This window comes from Lithobates pipiens, unplaced genomic scaffold (assembly GCF_037356315.1).
Source record: "Lithobates pipiens isolate NorthernLeopardFrog02 unplaced genomic scaffold, aLitPip1_a1.2 Scaffold_13, whole genome shotgun sequence".
In the NCBI taxonomy this organism is placed as follows: domain Eukaryota; kingdom Metazoa; phylum Chordata; class Amphibia; order Anura; family Ranidae; genus Lithobates; species Lithobates pipiens.
Genome location: NW_027507718.1, coordinates 104,358,318 through 104,382,555, shown reverse-complemented (window position 1 = coordinate 104,382,555; position 24,238 = coordinate 104,358,318). Strand labels below are relative to the sequence as shown.

Sequence of the window (24,238 nt, the reverse complement as noted above, 5' to 3'; positions counted from 1 at the left end):
GGTGGAAGGAAGGGGGGGGGGGCCCATCATGGTTTCTTGCACTGGGGCCCTGAAGGTTCTCATTACGCCTCTGCATCAGTGACACCAATCTGTGCCCATCAGTGATGCCAATTTGTGCCCATAAGTGAAGCAAGTCAGTGCTGTCTATCTGTGCTGCCTATAAATATCCATCAGTGCAGTCTCTTTAGCACACATCAGTGAAGGAGAAAAATTACTTATTTACAAAATTTTCTGACAGAAACTAAGATAAAAGTTTTTTTTCATCTAAATTTTCAGTCTTTTTTTTTTTTTATAGCAAAAAATAGAAAACCCCAGCGGTGATTAAATAACATGTCACAATGCAGTGAAAATCTAGGCCTCCTTCCAATATCTCAGCGCTATGTGATTGCGCTGGAGGAATGTCCCAGGGGGCATGCGGGAAGCACGGTTTTCCCATGTTCGTAATTGGTGGCCAACGTTTGTGTGACTGTGTGTATGCAAGACAAGTTTGAGCCAACAACCTTCGAACAAAAATCCACGGTTGTGTACGGGGCATAAGTGTGACAGAGCTGAAAATTGGACTGGGCAGGAAGGGGGTAAAAGTGCCCTGTAGGCAAGTGGTTAAGACAGTGTTAAAATATAATACGACTGAGATAAATGCCTGCCCAGCACAGACAGGCTTAGATGTTTTTTTTTTTTTTTTGCCCATTCATACTTACCTAGGTGGACGCAGCATCAGTTTGATGCTGCAGCTGTCCCCCGGGGGGCTCTGCACCGAGCCGTTGGCGATGTTCGGTGGCTCGGTTCTTTAACCTCCCCGAGTGGTGAGCTGCTGTCAGCATCTCTCCTGCTCTGCTCCTCCACGCTCACTTGAGGCGCTGAGCTGTGGAGGGGCCATCTCAGCGGCTCGCTAAGACTGTCATCAGTCCAGGCACCTGGTGGATCCAGACTTCCTAAATCTGCTGATTGCAGTGACACGTCATCAGAGAGCGGACTTCCGCTCTCCGCTGAAAATGGGTCAGAGGAGTGCAAAATGAATTGCACTCCTGTGACCCAGAGAAGCCCAGCCTAAAAAGCTCAGGCTGGACTTCTCCTTTAATTATAGCAAACACAGCTGCCCCCTAATGCCGCGTACAAACAATCAGACTATCTGGCGGACTTGATCGGGCAGACCAGAGTCCGCCGGACAATCCACCCGTGTGTGGGCTCTGGCGGACGTTTTTTTACTTTCCAAAAGTCAGGCGGACAATCCGGCCGTCTGTGTGCTAGTCCGCCGGACTTTTGCAATGAACAGACTTGCCCACACATGGAGCAAAGTCTGTTCATTTTGAACGCGGCTCCAGCTAGACGGGACTAGCGCAGGAATTCAATGTCCCCGCCTCCTCGCTGGCCCCGTCACCTGGTATGGACTTAAAGGGGAAGCCCTACGCCCTTATCCAAGCATGCAGCCTGGCTGGTCAGGAAGGGGGGTGGACGAGCCCCCCCCTCCTGAGCTGTACCAGGCCGCGTGCCCTCAACATGAGGGGTGCTTTGGGGAAGGGGGGCGCCCTGCGGCCTCCCCACCCCAAAGCACCTTGTCCCCATTATGGGGACAAGGGTCTCTTCCCGGAAACCATGGCCATTGGTTTTCGGGGTCTGCAGGCGGGGGGCTTATCGGAATCCGGGAGCCCCCTTTAATAAGGGAGCCCCCAGATACCGGCCCCCACCCTATGTGAATGAGTATGGGGTACATTGTGCCCCTACCCATTGACCTGGTGAAAAAAAGTGTAAAGAAAAAAACACAACACAAGTTTTTAAAATAATTTATTGGACAGCTCCGGTGGTCTTCCGTCTTGGGGGGTCTTCTCGCCAGACTCCTCCGCTATCTTCTGCTCTTTTACTAGCGGAGGAGCCTTCTTCTTCTTCGTTGTCGCCGCCGTCCGGGGGTCTTCTTCCGACTTCGGGTCTTGTCCCACTCTTCAGGGGTCTTGTCCCCCTCTTCGTTTCTTCTGCCGGGCCTCCGCTTTCTTCTTCCAGCTCTTTTACTAGCATTGGCCCGGTCTTCTGTCGCCAGGGGGACTAAGTCCGCCGGATAGTCCGATCGTGTGTATGCGGCATAAGGATGAGCTCAGGGGTGTTCGCAAGCCACACGTGCAGAGCCCACCAGGAAGTCGACACTGCACAATGCTAATCACAAGCAGTGACACATTTCCTGATGTGCGGCTGCAGAGATTGTGAAATGTCTCACTGCCTGTGATTAGCAATGTGCAGTGCCGACTTCCTGGCGGACTCCGCATGTGTGGCTTGCGAACACGCATGAGCTCATCCTTACTGCCCACCCCCCTTTTAAACAAAAATAACTAAGTAGAAATGTCCCTTAGTTAGACGTTTCAGAACCTAAAAAAGGTAATCTGCAATTTAGAAACATATATGTTTATTATTATGCTTTGTAAAGGATGCTATATAACAAATATAAAATAATTGTTATGCCAAATTAGCTGCAAAAGTGAAACGACCGTTCATAGGCAGTTAGTAAGCTGTTCAGGTCAGATCTCTTCTCCCCAGGGATACAGGACACAAACCTTTGCACTGCACAGACATTAACTGTGAATGATGAGCCTTGTTACTTCCCTAATCACAAACTTTCACATACGTCTTCTCATACATGCCTGAAGACCACGTTCTCACTCGCCGTAGCAGTTCCTAGCCCTCCAATACGTTCTCTGGATTGGCTGCTTCTGCCGCTTCTATTGGTCAGCTTCATTGTCAGTCAAGCACCTCCTAAGTCACTAGGGGTGTAGTGTCACAGTTTGATGCCTATCACAGGATGGTGCGGAAGTGACGTTGTTGCGTACTGCGCATGCGCGATGCGCTCCAAACGCTCGCGCCGTGCGTTCCAACATAGTTTCGGCAATACAGTTCAGCGAAACCATCACATAATGTTACGGAAGTGATGTTACACACAACACAAACACGGGCCCCGTTGTTGCGTACTGCGCATGCGCGATGCGTTCCAAACACTTGCGCCGTGCGTTCCAACATAGTTTCGGCAATACAGTTCAGCGAAACCATCACATAATGTTACGGAAGTGAAGTTACACACAACACAAACACTGGGCCGTTCGTTACAACACTAATACTTCCCTTGTTACCTAGTAGGTTTTGCATTGCTGGGACTTGTAGTGCCTATCCTGAGCTACATGCTTCAATGTTCAGTGTCCTCATCCCTATCCCCATGCTTCAATGTTCAGTGTCCATCCTTATCCCCGTGCTTCAATGTTCAGTGTCCTCATCCTTATCCCCGAGCTTCAATGTTCAGTGTCCATCCTTATCCCCGTGCTTCAATGTTCAGTGTCCTCATCCCTATCCGCGAGCTTCAATGTTCAGTGTCCTCATCCTTATCCCTGTGCTTCAATGTTCAGTGTCCTCATCCCTATCCCCATGCTTCAATGTTCAGTGTCCTCATCCTTATCCCCATGCTTCGATGTTCAGTGTCCTCATCGAAGCAGGGGGATAAGGATGAGGACACTGAACATTGAAGCTCGTGGATAGGGATGAGGACACTGAACATTGAAGCAGGGGGATAGGGATGAGGACACTGAACATTGAAGCTCGGGGATAAGGATGAGGACACTGAACATTGAAGCTCGCGGATAGGGATGAGGACACTGAACATTGAAGCTCGCGGATAGGGATGAGGACACTGAACATTGAAGCAGGGGGATAGGGATGAGGACACTGAACATTGAAGCTCGGGGATAAGGATGAGGACCCTGAACATTGAAGCAGGGGGATAAGGATGAGGACACTGAACATTGAAGCTCGCGGATAGGGATGAGGACACTGAACATTGAAGCAGGGGGATAGGGATGAGGACACTGAACATTGAAGCTCGGGGATAAGGATGAGGACCCTGAACATTGAAGCAGGGGGATAAGGATGAGGACACTGAACATTGAAGCTCGCGGATAGGGATGAGGACACTGAACATTGAAGCAGGGGGATAGGGATGAGGACACTGAACATTGAAGCTCGGGGATAAGGATGAGGACCCTGAACATTGAAGCAGGGGGATAAGGATGAGGACACTGAACATTGAAGCTCGCGGATAGGGATGAGGACACTGAACATTGAAGCATGGGGATAGGGATGAGGACACTGAACATTGAAGCACAGGGATAAGGATGAGGACACTGAACATTGAAGCTCGCGGATAGGGATGAGGACACTGAACATTGAAGCACGGGGATAAGGATGGACACTGAACATTGAAGCTCGGGGATAAGGATGAGGACACTGAACATTGAAGCACGGGGATAAGGATGGACACTGAACATTGAAGCATGGGGATAGGGATGAGGACACTGAACATTGAAGCATGTAGCTCAGGATAGGCACTACAAGTCCCAGCAATGCAAAACCTACTAGGTAACAAGGGAAGTATTAGTGTTGTAACGAACGGCCCAGTGTTTGTGTTGTGTGTAACTTCACTTCCGTAACATTATGTGATGGTTTCGCTGAACTGTATTGCCGAAACTATGTTGGAACGCACGGCGCAAGTGTTTGGAACGCATCGCGCATGCGCAGTACGCAACAACGGGGCCCGTGTTTGTGTTGTGTGTAACATCACTTCCGTAACATTATGTGATGGTTTCGCTGAACTGTATTGCCGAAACTATGTTGGAACGCACGGCGCGAGCGTTTGGAGCGCATCGCGCATGCGCAGTACGCAACAACGTCACTTCCGCACCATCCTGTGATAGGCATCAAACTGTGACACTACAGGGGCTGAGTGTAAACAGCACCAGCAGCGGGCTCCACAAAAATGGCCGCCAGGTCATAACGCTTTATTTATATTGGCGATGAACCTATCGAATAACCACAAGGTACTTTGCAAGAGTGAGCATTAAACAGGATAGGGAAGGCAAACAATGGGCTATCTGGTTAAAAATCGCACCGGCGGAAACATTACTTGCACGTACTTCCTGTAAAGCGGAACCAATGTTGTTTGCTTCCGGGGGGACGTTCCTGTGTGTTACAACAGTCCCCATGTGTAGCTGGGACTAGTTCAGTGTCCAGTAGGAAGTTACACATAGTTCCCTCAGGTGCCATGTGTTGGAGTGTCCAGAGGTAGCCGTTGTCAGGTAAAGTGTGGGGGGGATTGTATGTGTTATTAGGAGATATATGTGTAGATGTGAGCTGAGGGAGGGACATGGTGCTGGCTGTCATACTCCTCTACCAGGGGAGACACACTGTACATTGCCAGCACATGGGAGATGTATACAATCTACTGCTCTTATTACACAGGCACATGGGAACATTGATGTGTGCTCCTCTATAGCAGGGATGCTGTGTGAGAAGTACATTTATGCAAATCTCTCCGGCTTTCTTGCTATACACTGTTTGCACCAATATAGTTATGGCACAGGGTCATTCATAGGCTGATGTGACAAACATCTGTGATCCTTTAGTCACACTATTGCGGTGCTGGAAATCGTACCTCATTCCTGTTCAGATCAGATCGTATGCAATTCTGTGCAGCGCTATTTCAGCTATTCATTTTGTATGGCTCAAATCACACTGCATCCGCACGAAGGGTGCAGGCGCTTTTTTTTTCACACTGGAGTGCAGGGAGCAGCTTTTTCAGGTGCTATTTTTAGCGCTGTAGCGCCTGAAAAATGCTGGCAGTGTGAAAGGGGTCTAAGGGTCCCTAGGTGGGTTACGCCATAATGTGCTAGTATACACAGCATATTAGTACATATGGCAGACTTACCTGTCAAGTGGTGCCCTCCAGTGCTGCGTTGGGATCCATCCGGCGGGCCTTTGGCGCCTCCATTTTTGCCTGGCCTTCTTTCCGGATTTCGTGCCTTTGACTGTTTGATAGGCCGCGCTGCGATGACATCACTCCCACATATGCACATGTCAGTCGCATCGCCAATACACAGATCAGGGCTGTAAATATTCGCTGAGCTGCGCATGCGTGGCTTGGTGTACATGACAGCTGACAGGCAGGAGGATGGATTTTTGGCAGGAGAAACCGATAAGGGTTATTTTTGAAAATGGGAACTTTACCCATAACTACTTCTTGCTGAAGGCTGCCATTTAGCTGAAGCCCAGAGCCCCCAAACAGAGGTAAATCGTAAAGTGGAACTAAACCCATCGATGCAACAGTTTAAAATAACAGTTACATTCCTGTACTGCCAGGATTGCTAACAGTCGCATTTGCTTGTGCCCTCAACCAAACTGTCAAACCATCAACTGGTTGGTGTCATAACTGATCATATGGGCAGCACCATGGCAGTTGCCGTTCAAACAGAAGCAACGTCCATGGCTGTAAAGGGGAGGAGGGTTTAATTCCACTTTAAAGTGGTTGTAAACCCTTGCAATCCACTTTTTGCTGCAGGTAAGCCTATGATAAGGCTTACCTGTAGCTACCCCGGATATCTCCTAAACGTGAACGGTTTAGGAGATATCCCCTGTATTTGCATGTGCCGACATTATTGGCACATGCGCACTGAAGCAATGGCATGTACGTCCCATTTGCTTCAGTGAGTGTGCCGTTACCGGTGGCTCCCGCACGCATGCGCGGGAGTGACGTCACTGCGGCTTCAGCCAATCACAGCGCCGGAGCCGCAAAGTGACCCCCGGGAGTGATGTTGCCGGCCGGTGCTGTGTACGGACACAGCAGTGAGGGCTTCAATCTCAGGTGAGTATTACATAATGTGCTAGTATGTTATGCATACTAGCTCATTGTGTCTTTGTCTTGCAGGTGTTTGTTTTTGTGGGTTTACAACCACTTTAATGCTACAGCCTCTACAAACTCAGCAGTGCCTAAAAATTGAGAGCAGCTGAGCATGTGCAGAGCAGGATGAAACCATGTATTGCTGGATTTTAAACAGTATAGACACTTATTTTTAAAGTTTTTCATAGCTATGCATGCAAAAAAGGCCAGTCTGAAGTGATCTAGCAGGACTTTATTTTCTGAGTAACGTTCCACTTTAACCACTTAGACCCCTTTCACACCATACCGCCCATAGCGTGGGCGGTAAAACGCTGTTATTTTTAGCAGTGTTTTACCGCCGGATTTGCAGCGCATTTCGGCCACTAGCGGGGCGCTTTTACCCCCGCTTTTACCCCCGCTAGTGGCCGAGAAAGTGTTAAAACCGCAATAGTGGCGGTTTGCCGGCGGTATTACAGCGCTGCCCCATTGTTTTCAATGGGGAGCAGCGGTGGAGGTGCGGTAAACATACCGCTCCTTCACAGCTCCAAAGAAGCTGCTGGCAGGACTTTTCCCTGAGGTCCTACCAGCGCACCGCTGTAGTGTGAAAGCCCTCGGGCTTTCACACTACAAACAATGGTGCAGCTTTTTTAGGGCGGATTGCAGGCGCTATAGCGCTTGCAAAACGCCCTGGTGTGAAAGGGGTGTAAAGGACCGCCCACCTGGAATATACTTCTGTAGGGCAGCCCTATTATGCGAAACGACATAACTGTACTTTGTTTCATGCATGAGTCACTGTTGGCACGCATGCCCGCTGCACAGTGGGGGAGTCAATGCGTGGGTCCGGTGTCTGCCGACCACCCGCGATCGCTCCTCAGAGAGGCAGAACAGGGATCTGCCAGTGTAAACAAAGCAGAGTCCAGGGTCTCTCTATCTCTATCTCTATCTCTATCTCTATCTCTATCTCTATCTCTATCTCTATCTCTATCTCTATCTCTATCTCTATCTCTATCTCTATCTCTATCTCTATCTCTATCTCTATCTCTATCTCTATCTCTAGGCCAGCCGTGAAGTATTTAAGTTTACTACCACTTTTAGATCCCTTTCACACTGGGGCGGCGGGTAAAGCACCGCTAGTTTTAGCGGCGCTTTACCACTGTTATAGTGGTGCTTTTCCGCCGCTAGAGTTGTGCTTTTAACCCCTGCTAGCCGCAGAGGAAAGGGTTAATAGGGCCCATTTTGCTGTGCTGCCGAAGTGCTTTGCAGACGCTTCAGCAGCGCTGCCCATTCATTTCAGTGGGTAGGGGTGGTGGAGGAGCGGTGTATACACTGCCCCAAAGATGCTGCTTGCAGGACTTTTTTTCCTGTCCTGCAAATGAACCACCCCAGTATGAAAGCACTTGGACTGTGCTTTCACACTGGGGTGGCTTAAGAGGCGCACTTCAGGTGCTATTTTTTAGCGCTAAAATGCCTGAAAAGCACTCCACTGTGAAAGGGATCTAAGAGTTTATTATCTCTGTGTATCACCCAGTGCTAGTCACTTCACTGGATATATGTGTGGCTTTACAACTACTTTTAAAGCGGAAATAAACCCATATATTTAACAGTTTCAAAAAAACGATTACATTACTGCACGTGTCGGGAATGTACCTGTCACATTGTTTGTTCTCTCAACCAAACTGTCAAACCATCAAATGTCTGGTGTCACAACTGATCACATGTGCAGCACCATGACCTTTGGAGATCAGCTAGTTGTGGGAGGGCATTTATCAGTGCCTCCTCATCCGTGCAGCCTATCGGTGAAGAAGAAAAATTACCTATTTGCAAAATTTTCTAAGACAAATTAGGATTAAAGGGCAGACCGTGGCCGCACCAGCAGAGGATTTACCCCCCCCCCCCGCCATGCTTCCAGGTCCACAGGACGCCACTAGCGTGGGAAAACGCCTTCCTTGAAAGGAAAGGGGGGGCTTGGCTAACGGCGTCAGACGCCGGCCACACATGGAGGAAGCTGGTCTCAGCGCTGTATGTGTGAAAGCTGCTGCTGGCTGTGGAGGAACAGAGCAGGTGGATGGCTTGTTCAGGTTAGTGTACACAGGCTTAATCCTTTGGCACATTATACTTTGCTGTAGCTAGGGTTAATAGCAGCTAATGGTGCTGAACTATAGCCTAGCAATGCACATTCTTTGGCATAGTGCCTCTGCTTTATGCTTCAGGCTATGAATGGTAATGGGACCTGGAACTTTTCCAAAAGGTCATTTGTTTTGAACTGTAAACTAAATTAATTTCCAAAGAATGTCATCCTCCTCTGAGAGGGATTTGGCTAGTCAGGTTCAGCCGTAAAGGGTACAACACTTCAGTCCCTCTATATATCATACAAACGTTTTTTTTTTTTTTTTTCTTCTTCCATTTAAAAATTTGAAAGAAGATTAATGCTATGATGTCTCTCCATAGTAGGACTAAACATAGCAGATTCCCATCTAATCCTCAGTGCCCTTTTGTTGAGGTGCAGGAGGCTGGGGATCAGGTAGATCTTCCCAAATATTGGAAGATACTTACCGGTATTTACCTGGCATTGGCAGGTGGCACTGGATTGCACTGGCTGCCACTGATTGGCATTGGCAGGTGGCACTAATTGCCATTGGCAGGTGGCACTGGACAGTGGCACTGGATGGCACTGGCAGGTGGCACTGGATTGCACCGGTTGGCACTGGCAGGTGGCATGCACTGGCAGGTGGCACGCACTGGCAGGTGGCACTGGGTGGCACTGGCATAGTTTGGCACTGATTGGCAGGTGGCATTGGCAGATGGCATTGGCAGGTGGCACTGGCAGGTGGCACTGGTTGGCGCGTGGCACTGGCACAGTTTGGCATTGATTGGCAAGTGGCACGGGATTGCACTGGATGGCACTGGCAAGTGGCACAGGTTGGCACTGATTGGCAAGTGGCACTGAATGGCACTGGCACAGGTTGGCACTGACTGGCAAGTGGCACTGGCAGGTGGCACTGAATGGCACTGGCACAGGTTGGCACTGACTGGCACTGGCAGGTTTCACAGTCAATCGTGTAACTCAAACTGAATGCTCTCTGCAGTGCTGCAGCGTGTGAATCTGTATGGAGAGAGAGAGAGAAGTGCTGACAAATTCAGCGTGATGTCAGAGGTGGGTGGGACCCAGCAGCTATCCAGCCAATGATTGGGCAGCTTAAGAAAGGGGCGAGGCCACACACACGTATCAGCCTGCCCAGATCCCGTCCAATTGGCTGGTGTTGGATAGCTGGGTCCCGCCCACCCCGACATTCAGCCTCAATTTTGACAGCTCCTCTCCACACACAGTTTCACACACTACGGCGCTGTTCTGCCAACAGTGTGTGGAGAAGGGAGGAGGATGTCAGCGGCTTCTGAACTGCTCTCTTCCTGCTCCATCCCGACTACCAGACAGTGCTCTGTGTCTGGAGGGCCTCCACTTTCCTAAGAACCTACAGCCAGCCCTGTAGCAGAGGCACCTGTCAGTGACAAAAACCCAGGCGCCTGGGCACAATTTCTAGTCGCGACCTGGCGCCTGGGATTTGTCGACCCCTGACTTAACCCTTTTGTTGCCTGCAGCACAGGCTCTTGAGGTATCTAACTCTAATTAGGTTAACTTGAACCTCCCTCACCTGGGGATGTTTTTTCCTATTCATGAATAGCTTATGTATTCTGAATGGGAACATTTCTATGAAGAAATGGGGGGGGGGGGGTTCCAGCAATTGATGCTGCAATCACCTCAGTGAACAGAGTCTCACATGTCCAGTGGATAATGCACTGATGTTAAAGGATCCAGCAAATTAAAGTTGGAACTTCCTTTTAAAGACAAGATGTCTTTTGCAGTGCTTGCTGCAATTGGTTTATCTCAGTCCTTTGACGTCTGCTCCACCTTTTTGGTGGAGCACATTTTGGCACATTTGTGGCAGGAACAATGTCAAGCAGAGGGATTTTTGCATTTTCTTTCTAGTTATGACTAGAGTTCGGAGAGCCTGGATGCCTCAGTCAGCTTTTGATCTGAGGGTCCGGGGTTCGGGTCCCTGTTTGGATGCTGCCTGTGGGGTCCTTGAGCTGCTGATGGGGCAGTCTTTATGCAAGAGTTTCCGTCTCCTCTGAGAATGTTCCTAAGGATCCAGAGAAAAAATAAGTCTTTCATTCTGGCCTCTGAATCAGCTGTTATCAAAGTCGTGATATCAGTGGTTTCCTTAGTGGAACAGTTTTTTTTTTTTGGCTCAAACATTTTAAGGTTCCAGAACCAAACAGAGAGGTAAGACCCATTCTAGAACATGAATATCTGAATCGGCACTTAAACATCCGATCCTTTCATAATTCGATCGGCTGTGTCCACCCTGCAAGGAGGGGAGTTGCATATCTCCATGTGCCAAAGTTTCCCGCTTAACAGAAATTTCTGTGGTTTAAAATATAAAATAATTTTTTTTAGTTGTGGCACTGCCATTCGGCTTAGTCACAGCACCACGAGTGTTCTGAAACATTCTGGCACCTCCTTTAGCCAGGTTAAGGGCTCAAGGCATAGCAGTCCTAGCCAATTAGAAGATCTACTTTTTAATAGATTATTCAGTCTCAGGTCTAAAACCAGAGTTTGATCTCAGCCGTAAATATCTGAAATCTCTAGGTTGGATTCTCAACCTAGGAAGCTTCTCCTTTTAAAATCATCAAGGAGATTATGGTACTTGGGGGCTGGTTATAGATATCATACAGAAGAAGGTATTCTTACCCCAGACAAGAATCGGTTCCATTGTAAAACGAATTCAACCTATCAAAACAAAGGAAAGTTCCTTCATTTGTCTGTGCAGGAGATAAAAATTCAGGCCTTGTTTGTTTCCAATACGCTTGGCTCCCGACATAGTCAGAGCCTAATTTGGTGGTTGTTATACTTATATAACTATATATATATATATATATATATATATATATATATATATATATATATATATATATATATATATATATATATATATATATATATATATATATATATATATATATATATATATATATATATATATATATATACTATATTCTAGGCTGGGGAGCAGCCGTGGAAGAAGATTCTGTCCAGGGGAGATGGTCCAGGTTAGAGGACCTTGCCTATCAACTTTTTTGGAAGTTTCAGGCACTACGTCTGGCCCTAGAATCTTGGCGGTCAGACTACGGGACTGCCCTGACAGGATTCAGTCCGACAAGGCCACGGCGGTGGCTTACATCAATTACCAGGGGGGAACGAGAGGTCGTGCATCCCAAAAAGAGGTGAATAATGTTCTAGCTTTGGACAGTAAGCCCTTGTACACACGGTCTGAGATTCAGACGGAATGTGTCCGATCGGACCGTTTTGTCGGATGTTCCGACTGTATGTGGTCTACATCGGACTGTTTCCGTCGGAGTATCCGACGGACCAAGTTTTCCAACTTGTTGGTAAAATTTTCTGACAAAATGCTCCGATCGGACATACTCCGATCATGTGTAGAGAATTCCGATCGGACAAAGTGCCACGCATGCTCAGATCAAATTCCACCACCAAAGCTATTGGCTACTAGCGTGAACGTAGTCCCGTCATAACGAAATAACGTCATCACGTCGGATTTTCCAACAACTTTGTCCGACCGTGTGTATGCAACAGTTTCGGACAAAATCCGATGCACAATATCCGACGGATTTGGTTGTCGGAATCTCCGACCGTGTGTACAAGGGCAAAGAGATAATTTTCTCTTTCTGTCCAAAGCTTTGGCAGAACACAACACTCTGCCTATCAGCAATTCTCATTTTTCAGGCGTACTACTTGAGTCGCCAACAGTTATTTCCGGGAGAATGATCTCTTCACCCTGACATCTTCCTTGCGCTATATCAGAAGATGGGGTATTTCGGACATGGACCTATTCATGTCCAGATTCATTAACAAAGTCGACAACTTTGTCGAGAACAAGGGGTCTACTAGCAGGCGGAACAGACGCATTCGTTTCCCCATGGGATCAGTTTTCACTGGTCTATGCAAAAGGAGGTGATTCTGATGGTCCCAGAAGATTTACTGAGATCATAAAGATGGCAGTAGGAGTCCTTCGGAGGTCTGGTATTTCATCCTACCTTACGGATGAAAAATGTAACAGATCTGACTGTTGAATCCCACTCTATAAAAGATCATGGGTGATCTCCTTTGGTAGTGTCTACTGATTAATGGTTAATGCCAGGAAACCGGCTTCCAGAATCACTTACTTTAGAGTCTGGAAAGCATGTTTCTTGGTGTGGATCCAGGGGTTGGCACCCCAGGAACTATGTCATAGGCAGGATTCCTGATATCCTGCATATGAGATCTGAAATTAAGCTGGCCTTGACTTCTATCAAGAGCCAAATCCCAGCCTTGTCATTGTTTTTTCCTATGACATCTTGCTTCCCACTCTTGGTGCATGAATTATCCAGGGGATAACATGGTTTATTCCCCCTATCAAGGCACCTCTAAATCCTTGGGATTTAAAATTGGTCTTATCGCTTTGCTGAATCAGCCGTTTGAATCTTTATGAGAAATTTCCTTGATTCTTTGACAAGAAAGATAATCTTTTCTGGTTGCCATTGCTTCTGCTAGAAGAGTATTGGAATTAGTGGCTCTGCCTTATAAGAGCCATATTTCTTCAGGTATAAGGATGAGGTGGTTTTGTCCTGAATTTCTACCAAAAGTGGTAACAGGTTTTCATTTAAACCAAGATATTCTTTCTTCCCAGAACCTTAATCTAGGGAAGAGAAGGCACTACATTCTCTTGATATAGTAAGAGCGATCAGAGTTTATTTAAAGGCGACCGCTCATGTTCACAAAACGCAGGTTTTGTTTGTACTGCCAGAGGGTCCAAGATGTGGACGGGCAGTGTCAAGATCCACTATTTTCCAAATGGATGTGTCAAGTGATTATTCAAGCTTCAGCTTAAAGTGGGGTGCCCCCTAAAAAAAAAAAAAAAAAAGTTACAAATACTGCAGCTGCTGATTTTTAATAATCGGACACTTACCTGTCCCAGGGTCCAGCGATGCGGGCGAACGAAGCCCCCCCCTCGTTCCCCGCTCCGTTCGTGGCGTCGTCATTCTTACTGTGGGCACCTGGCTGTGGCTTCACAGCCGGGCACCCACTGCGCATGCGCGAGCGGAGCAGGGCGTCGTGATACGCCGCACAGTCATTTGGAGCACGTTTTTTTTTTCTCTTAAATTTCCAGTCTTTTTTTGTTTAGCAAAAAATAAAAATCCAGTGGTGATTTAAATGTCGCCAAAAGAAAGCTCTGTGTCTCAAAAAAAGATAAAAATGTAAGAAACTTTAGCACAGTGGTCCTATTCTTTGTTAATGAGAGACACGTTAGGGGCTCTGAGGTCCCCTCTCTTTGAACCCTGAATCGTTTGGGATGAGTGTGCCTGCACTTTACTCTGCTGGAAAAGACACAATGAAACGGGCTGTTTGAACTGAAAGAGAGTGTGGGGCAAAAACACTTCATATCCCTGCCTTGCACCATTAACACCTGAAGCATTTATACCAATCGGAGGCTTCCACACAGCCTGATGTCAATGTGAAAATCGTTGTATCCGGCCCGTGAAACATTTATTGTTCTCTCCCTTTTCTTCCTGCAAAATTTATTTTTGGGTATTTCCATGAAGAAATAAAATTGATAAAGCTCCTGAGGAAGCGTTGACCAAAAAACGCGAAACATGTAGAGCGCCAGAATATATTTAAGATCGGTTCTGTAATTAATACCCTGTCTAGTGTGATTTTTGTTTATATTGAATATTAATGTACAATTTTCCACCTTTTGGATATATAAAATTGATAGATATGGATATTAACATAGACAGGATACAAAGCAGTACTTGATGTGTTTTTATATTTTATTTATTTTTATAAATAAATAACTCTTTCTTATATACAAAGAAAACAATTTATTTATTTATTTTTTCCCTATTGTACACTTAAACATAATATTTTGCCTAAAAAGTCCAACACAACCAACACTTTCTTCTGAGGTTTTTTCTGTGTGTGGTTTGTTTCTCCCACTTTCCCTGATTTTGTTCCCTGCTGTGTTGTTTCAAATTTGAGCTATTAGAATTTTTACTTTTGAGTGTATCCACAGAAACCACCCTGTGATAGATACACATTACTTTTACTGCTAAAGAAACTTTAGCTCCCCTGCTTTTTTATTTTTTATTTTTTTTATCATCACATACTTGCTCCTCCGTGTATTATACCATGTGTAAACCTGCGTTGTGCATCTGTAAAGATACACATCAGGGCTACTTAAGAGAAGGGGTTTTGTCATTGAAAATAAAGCTTTGTTAGATAAAAAAGGTAAAAAAAAGCTGGCTCCTAGATTCAAAGTAAATTTGTTAACCCCTGGTGTAGAGGGATAGTAATGTACAGTCACTGTGTACTTCTATGTACATATATATTTAGAACATTGTAGACAGATTTTAAAACACTCATTGAGAAATGTTCTTTAATCTGATAACGTATACATTAACGGCAAAAATGATTGTTTGACATGTGGCAGCCCATAATTTGGTGTGCTTGAGTAACTGTTATAGTTATTTTTGTTAAGGAAAGTTTACCCGTATAGGTGTCATTAGAATATACTCATTTGTATCCATACATTTTGCAGAAAGTGCCTCAACATGTTTAACAATGAAGAGGATGTTGCCGCATATGAGGATGAGCTGTATCGTGAATACTCTTCTAGTGATGAGAGTGCCGATAGTGAGGTGGAATTCAACCTCTATAGCCAAGTGCATTATTGCCAGAATCTTAATAAATCGAGCACAGAATATTTAGAGAAAACTGTTGGAAAATCTGAGGAAACACAAAATTTGAAAGCTGGCTTGACAAAAGAGAATACCAGTGTAATAATAATTTCTGACAGCGATGAGATCAGGGCCTCAGAGTCCTCTGCAGTTATCATCCTGTCTGACAGTTTGGATGAAGACAGTGTGAATGTTTCCAAAACCGGAGGGAAACTTTTTGGAAGAATTAATCAACCCACAAATCGGTCTACCCCTAAAATTTTTACAACTGGAACAAAAGTGTCGAAAGAGAGAAGGTCAAAATCTCTGAACTCCAATAAAAGTTACGAAGGTGGATTTGTCAAGGAAGTTCTAGTGATAAGAGGAAGCTCAGATGAGGAAGAAGCCAATGATGAAGACTTTTTAACATCAGACAGTGAGCAAAGTGGTGTTGAAAATTGGATGCTTTTAGGAAGCGCAAAAGAAGATGTAGATGCGAGTATTCAGTTGAACCTAGAAGGCTGTAGACGTCTAAGTGAAGGTTTGTTTTTCAAGTTACCGTAGTTTCTACCTGTTTTCTACCTTTTTAAAGTCCTGTAAACACGCTTTCTTAATGCTGGAGCTGTTTTTCTCCCTATGAAAGTCAATGGAAATACAAGAATAGCTTGAAGTAGATTGATACAGCTTAGATCAGAAGCTCATCTGTAGGAATGTAAAAACATCTTAAACTGATTTTTAAATGTAAGTCACATGATCCTGATAATCTACACAAGCCCCAACTCTGAAGGTCTAGTCAATTTAAATATAATTTGCCTTAAAGTGGTTGTAAACCTTTACATATACCCACTGAAGTGACTAGCATCAGGTGACACACGGGGTGAGACAAATTCTCCTGCATAAGTCGTAACTGTTTATTTGCAGCCTTCTGTGTGTTTTTACAAGGCTGTAGAAGATGGATCAAAAGATTTTTCTCCGTAGTCTAAAGCAGGGGGCAGGAATCTGGCATCACACACACACACTGCAGAGCTAGGACATAGAGCTCCCTGAAACCTGAGCCCTAATTAGAGGGAAGGGACACACACCCCTCCACACAGCACACAGGAAACAATGCACAGCTGGGGCAATCAATCGTGGGCTGTGTGCTGGAGCTCCCTCCTCTGTCCACCTGTCTGCAATGAGTCATGCAGACAGCAGAGAGAAATCAGTTCTTTGAACTGAGACAAGTACACGCTATAGTAGGACATGATTTTTCATATCAGAGGTTTTACAACCACTTAAGCTTGTTTTTACTACATCAAGAGGTAAGTGGCTGTGTCTGGCCAGTTTTGGCATTGGTATGAGTGAACATATCCTCATTGGGGGTACTCTGAACAGTCTATTACAATGCAGAATCCTGGAGTGGTAGACTAAACCTGTGGGAACTAATGGAGCAGTTTATAGCTTGCTAATCGTTGGCCTTCTGAAGCATAATCTAGATCTCCATTAAAGATTGGGGAATGGCCTATATCTGCTTTAATAAAAATTTCAAAATGCTGTCTAAACTGATGGCCAATAGGCTTGCTATAATATTACCAAAGTTGATCTCGCTGGATCAGACCGTTTTTGTCATTTGTAGCTGCTATGAGAAATGTTTTTAAATTGATGATGGTGCTGGAAAGCTTCTACCTGTCAGGTACTGTTATCCCTGAATGCAGTGAAGGCCTTTGGCAATGTCAATATTTAATTCATCATATGGGAATCCAGGGGCAATTCCTCAGCTTTGCTCAGATTATGTATATGAACTCATCTGCTGCGTTATACCCATCAGGATCTCTGTCCTCCCCATTCAATCTTTCAAAAGGGGCATTGCAAGCCTTCCCTCAAATCCGTGACCCTGTTTCAGAACTTGCAGGTGGAGGAAAATTAAATTATTATGACACTTTTTGTCAGCGATATCATATTGTTTGACTGCAAAACCCAAGTCCTGAAAAAATGCCCCACTTAGAACAGTTACTTTGACATAACAATATTTTGCTAAAAATCTAAATTTATCAGCAAAAACACCTTCCGAGGCAAAATTTAATTGGGCAAGACAAAGCAGCCTAAAAATTAAGTATAACCACATATGGTATTTTGGGATTCTTGTACCTAAAAATATACATAATCTGTATGCACTCAACTATCTGCCTCTTATTAACAAGATCATTTCTGAATAACGGTTTTGGAAAGATCTCCGTTTCTTTTTTTTTTTTTTTTTTTTTTTTTTTTTTTTTTTTTTGTGAATAGAATAACATAGTACCAAGGACCCAAGAGGGAGGGTCATCTGATACAAATCGGTGCAAAAAAACAAAACAAACCATGAATCTTTCGGAAAGCATATCCAATAAGGATCATAAAAAGTCAAATATAATTCCATAATCTTAAAGAAACATCATCAAAAAATTTAAAATAAGATAGAAGCATGTCCTAGTGTGGAACAAATACTCATCATTCCACAAAGAATTACATCAGAATAGACTGGCGATAAGCCTTCCGAGCATTCCATTTGTCATCAAAAATGTGCATAGTATCAAACATATGATGTATTTTCTCCATTAGCATGATGGAATCCACTCTATCAATAAGGGTAAACGGGACAACGCAAACTGTGTGTATAAGCCTTTCCTCCTCATAAGTGGTCCCAGGAATAGGGGAAACCGACAAACACATAGAAGAGGTTAATTGCCATTGTTGATCCGAGCCTAGTAGCTAACTTGGAAAACGTATGCCATACTGGTTGTAATACTTCACAGGACCAAAACGTGATTGTATAAGGTTCCTCTAATGGGTCAGCCCCAGAAATAGTGAAGAGAGTAATTGGAAAATATAGCATTAAAGTGGAAGTAAACTCTCACATATACCCAGTGAAGTGAACAGCCTCAGATAATACATAGGGATGAAACAAATCCACTTACATAAGTTTTAGTTGTATATCTGCTTTCTTCAGCTTTATTTACTGTTTAGAAAGTGCACAATGGTGTTAGAATTTTCACTTCTGTGTAATGTTGGATTACACTGGGAGACAGCTTATTGGAGGAAAGGCACACACCCCCACTTCATACAGGCATAGACTTTCAAAGCTGTCCTGTGAGTAGAGCAGCTTTCTGCTAATCTATTTCTAGCACCCACCTTAACACTAAATTCAGGCTAATTTTATCCCATGTGTCGGAGAACTGAAGTTATCATGCTTATAACAGAACAGAGCAGGGGAAAGGCACATAACTTAATGTCTTAAAGAGAGATAAGAAAGCACTGCAGATAGATGTGCCCAGCTCAAATGTTATGAATCGGGCTTACATCCACTTTAATACAAACAGGAGTGTAATAGCATCTGGTTAAAAATTTGAGTGTGGTTTCCCTAACTGTAAGAGATCTAGTACATGCTAGAACAATGTTGTATATAATTTTATCCCAGTCCTGTGGAGTTGATTGTAAGTCACAATCCTTTTCCCACTTGCGTGGGAGATACAGGTGCCAAAGTACTTACTAGGAAGCTATAAATACCGGAGATTAAACCCTTTTCCCTGGGAGAGGAACTGCAAATATGCTCATAAAACGATTTAGGTGAGGTAGGGTAAGAGCATAGCAGGAAGCATAAAAATTCCCTATTTGGAGGTATCGCTGATATTCCTGTGAGGGGATACCCCTAGATTGGCGAAGGGAATCTAAAGAAATGTCCATCCATTGTGCAATGCAGCTAATTGGACCAGCTTGTTGGCTTTCCACCATAAAAACTGTCGATCTGAAGGAAAAGCAGCAGTAAAAGAGGAAGTCACCTGAAAGGGGAAGCTGGGGAAGTGAGTCCAAATAGATTTTTACATTTGGACCAAAGGCACAGAGACTGAGAAGACCTCCCTTTTTCAATGCTAGCTACGAGTTTGATTAGATGATACTTTTTGCTTAACTACTATATACCCTTACAGATAATCTCACTCTTCCTTAGGCACAAAGACATTCACAGACTGAACACAAACCTTTCCTAATTTATAGGGAGACCTAGAATAACCCTGAAGGGTTCCTTTCCTTAGGCCTTAATCTACCAAACTTCCGCCTGTACAGTTTTTAGCTTGCCTAACACAACATACTGGAGACTGCAGAAGTATAGAAAGGGTATAGGCACAGTCTCTGTGTTGGTGCAACAGTGATCCTTGCTATCTACACAAGTGATCTTTTATACATCTCATTCCAAACTCTCTATACTAATTAAACAGATTGTACTGCTATAACATACCTTGATTGCAAGCAGGGAAGTGGGAAAGATTCTCAAAATCCAAGGACCCTATCTGGCTTATGCTGCTAATTTCATCACCTGATTTCCCCTATGGGACATAATCACGTGCATTCCATATATTGCATCAGAATGGTAAAACAGAAATTCATAAATTGTTAAATTCTTGTGTCTCTTTACTACCTTTTTTATATGCTCCAACAGAAATATATCACACTGAGTTGCTCTTCCTCCAAAATGCATGTTTTAAGAGCTTTCTTAACCACTTGCTTACTGGGCACTTAAACACCCTTCCTGCCCAGACCAATTTTCAGCTTTTGGTGCTCTCACACTTTGAATGACAATTACTCAGTCATGCAACACTGTACCCAAATGAATTTTGTGTCCTTTTTTTCCCCCAAATAGAGATTTCTTTTGGTGGTATTTGATCACCTCTGGGGTTTTTATATTTTTTGCGCTATAAATGAAAAAAGACCGAAAATTTTGGAAAAAAGCGCATATTTCTTTGTTTCTGTGATAAAATTTTGCAAATTATAATTTTTTTTCATAAATTTTGGCCACAATTTATACTGCTACATATCTTTGGTAAAAATAACCCAAATTAGTGGATATTATTTGGTCTTTCTGAAAGTTAGAGAGTCTACAAGCTGTGGTGCGAATCATAAAAAATTGATCACACCTGATGTACTGGTGGCCTATCTCATTTCTTGCGACCAGAACAAGCCAGGAAAGTACAAATACCCCCCAAATGACCCCTTTTTTTTGAAAGTAGACATTCCAAGGTATTTACTAAGATGCATGGTGAGGTTTTTGATGTTGTCATTTTTTCCCACAATTCTTTGCAAAATGAAGATTTTTTTTATTTATTTATTTTTCTCACAAAATTTTCAATGTAATAGGTTATTTCTCTCAGATGGCATGTGTATACCACAAATGACACCCCAAAATATGCTCTGCTACTCCTTCTGAGTATTACGATACCAAATGTGTGAGACTTTTACACAGCCTGGCCACATACAGAGGCCCAATTTTGAAATAGCACCATCAGGCGTTCTAGGAGCATAAATTACACATTTCATTTCTCAGCCACCTATTACACTTTTGAAGGCCCTGGAGCACCAGGACAATGGAAATGCCCACAAAGTGACCCCATTTTGGAAAGCTAACACCCCAACGTATAATCTATGAGGCATAATGAGTCGTTTGAATGGTTCATTTTTTTCCCAAAAGTTTTGGGAAAATGTGGAAAAAAATGAAAACGCATTTTTTTTTACGCAAAGTTGTCCATTTTATAAGATCTATTTCCAACACATAGCATGTACATAGCAAAAATGACACCCCAAAATACGTTCTACTACTCCTCCTGAGTAGAACGATACCAAATGTGTGAGACTTTTACACAGCCTGGCCACATACAGAGGCCCAATATTGAAATAGCACCATCAGGCGTTCTAGGAGCATAAATTACACATTTCATTTCTCAACCACCTATTACAGTTTTGAAGGCCCTGGAGCACCAGGACAATGGAAATGCCCACAAAGTGACCCCATTTTGGAAAGCTAACACCCCAACGTATAATCTGAGGCATATTGTCGTTTGGTTTATTTTTTTCCAGAAGTTTCGGGAAAATGTGGAAAAAAATTAAAACGCATTTTTTTTTTTACACAGTTGTCCATTTATAAGATATTTCCAACACATAGCATGTACATAGCAAAAATGACACCCCAAAATACATTCTGCTACTCCTCCTGAGTATGGCAATACCAAATGTGTGAGACTTTTACACAGCTTGGCCACATACAGAGGCCCAACATGCAAGGAACACCATTAGGTGTTCCAGGGACACATAGCATGCACATACCAAGAATTACACCCCAAAATACATTCTGCTGAGAAAAGAGTAAACAAAAGATTACCTGTGGTTTTAGCAGCGCAGTTGTCCACAGGATGATGGCACTAGTCCAGGCAGGGACTTGGTCAGCAAAAGTGAACACAATTTTCCAGGCAACAGGCAGGTATACTGTCCATAGTCAATATAGGCAGCAGGCAGGGATACTGTCCATATACAGTCCAAGGTCAGTGCAGGCAGAGATCGTCAGCATTGCCAAAATATTGGTCCTGGTAGTAGGCAGGTACATGGTCCATCCATGTGGTGTGGTCAGTTCATGCGACAGGCAGAGGCATGATGGTATAGGTCCTACAGGCAGCAGGCAGAAGTAGGGCCTTGTTCAGGACAGAATGGGGATAGGGGTAGAGGCTTCTCCCACCCAAATCTCTTTGAAGCCTCCGAGTCTCCAGACCCTAATCCTAAGAATGAGAAAACAAAGGAAATTGTCTTCTTCATCCAAAAAAAATATTCTGGAGCCCCTCACATATGTGAGACCCCTGTTATGAATCCCACTAGTCCACTGAGAGGGTACAAGTTCAGTCCAAGAGGCAGGCAAAAGGCATGGTCAAACAGTCCAGGGTCAGTTCCAGATCAGGCAGAGGCATAAACAGAATCAGTAGGCAGAAGCGTGGTCGAATAACAAGCCAGGGTCAGTTACAGAGCAAGCAGAGGCATAAGGGGTGTGAAGGTAAATGGCAGGAAGTGAGGGTTATGGTTACCATACTTCACTAATAATTCACTGAAGTATGGTAACGGCGGAAACAGTCACCTATGCAGAGGCCTGGTTGGGAAGGGCATTGGGCACAATGATAAGTGGTGTCTCTTCTCAATCCTCGTTTGCTGCACACCCAACATTTTTTCTGATGTCTTCAGCCTGTTGGTCTGGGAGGGATTTTATCAGGAAAGTGGCATTCAGAGAGTCTGCTAATTACATTGGATCGAATGTTTTGTGGTGGGCCGTTGGGGTATAGAAGGGCAGTGACGATTTCCTCCTGGTAGCCAAGGAAGGGTATGGGTCTTTCTGTGGATTTACGATAGATTACATACGGCCAAATTAAAGAAATAAATTGAAATTTTTTTTATACCACTTGTATGTTCTTCTCGTGGCAAGGTAGGGTTAGAGCATCTGGTCGTTCAAGTCGACACCCCCCATGAACATGTTGTACTCATGGATACAAGTGGGTTTTTGTATTGGGCCATCCCTCCTGGTGATCTCAACAAAAGTGTTGTTGTGGATCGAAGAAAGCATGTACACATCCCTTCTGTCCCTCCACTTCACAGCCAAAATTTCCTCGTTCCGTAAACTCGCCGCTTCGCCTTTTCTTAACATTTTGTTGACGAGGCTTTGAGGAAAGCCCTTCCGGTTCGTTCTTACGGTGCCACGTGCTGGAGTTTGCTTTCTATGGAGGTTGCGGAACAGGGGTAAACTTGTATAAAAATTATCCACATAAAGATGGTAGGTAGCCTTTCTCCAGGAGTGGGTTTATGAGTTCCCAAACAACTTTCCCACTCGATCCGATGTATTCGGGGCAATTAGGGGGATGTAGCTGGGTGTCCTTCCCTTCGTATACCATGAAGGAATATGTATACCCTGTGGCTCGATCACACAATTTATAAATTTTCACCCCATAGCGGGCCCTTTTGGAGGGAATAAATTGCTTTAGGCCCAGCCTGCCAGAAAATTTGATCAGGGACTCATCCCCACATATGTGTTGGTCTGGGGTAAACAACTGGGGGAAGATCTCAGAAAAATAATTTATTAGCGGCCGAATTTTGTAAAGTTTATCAAAATTTGGGTCATTCCGGGGAAGGCACTGGGTATTGTCGTTAAAGTGTAGGAATCTCATTATCATTAGGTATCTGGTCCGGGGCATTATTGAGGAAAAGATGGGCATGTGATAGATGGGGCGGGATGACCAATATGCACGTATTTCATTTTTATTGTTTAGTCCCATACAAAATTTGAGGCCCAAAATTTTTTTTAAACTCCTCCACTGTTAGGGCTCTCCACTCGTAGGGACGGGCATAAGAGGACGTTGGGTTGCTTTCAATAAATTGTTGGGCATATAGGTTGGACTGGACCACAATGGATTCAAGCATGTCCTCTGTAAAAATTAGGTGGAAAAAGTCCATCAGGGAAAAATTGTGTGTGTCCACCTGGACTCCTGGGTTGGCAGTGAAAGGGGGAACGTTGGCTTCTCCTGAGTTAGGAGGAAGCCACAAGGGGTTCTGGAGGGAATAGGGAAGGCTGGCATGGGACCTAACCCTTTGGGGCCGAGTTGACACACTGGTACTTGGCCTTTGCCGAGGTACTGTGGTGCCGGTGGATGGCACTGGGTTGCCGGTGGATGGCTCTGCGGTGCTGGTGGATGGTACCGCCTCCTCACCAGTGCGCCTTCGTCTGACGGGCAGACTATCATCTTCCTCCTCTGAGGCTGTCATGGTACCGCTGCTGAGGACAGGCTCGTAGTCCACGTCAGGCTCAGAATCTGAATATGAGGAGGAATCCGAAGCGGAAACCTCCCCGTTGCTCTCGTCGGCTGCAAGAATATCATATGCCTCCTCAGCTGAATATAATCTCTGTGACATTTTTATTGATCACAAATGGCACTGACAGGTGACGCTGATGTGGCAGGTGACACTGACAGGTGA

The 24,238-nt window shown here is 44.6% G+C and overlaps 1 protein-coding gene across 1 annotated transcript in view; it reads left to right on the top strand.

Moving 5' to 3' along the window:
* Positions 1–4,956: 4,956 nt before the first annotated feature.
* Positions 4,957–24,238, top strand: part of ZCCHC7 (zinc finger CCHC-type containing 7) — a 323,829-nt gene continuing 304,547 nt past the window's right edge. The window contains exons 1-2 of the mRNA XM_077475367.1: positions 4,957–5,102; positions 15,334–15,992. Coding sequence (XP_077331493.1) covers positions 15,347–15,992 — 646 coding nt within the window. The 5' untranslated portion in view covers positions 4,957–5,102; positions 15,334–15,346. The remainder of the gene's footprint in view (positions 5,103–15,333; positions 15,993–24,238) is intronic.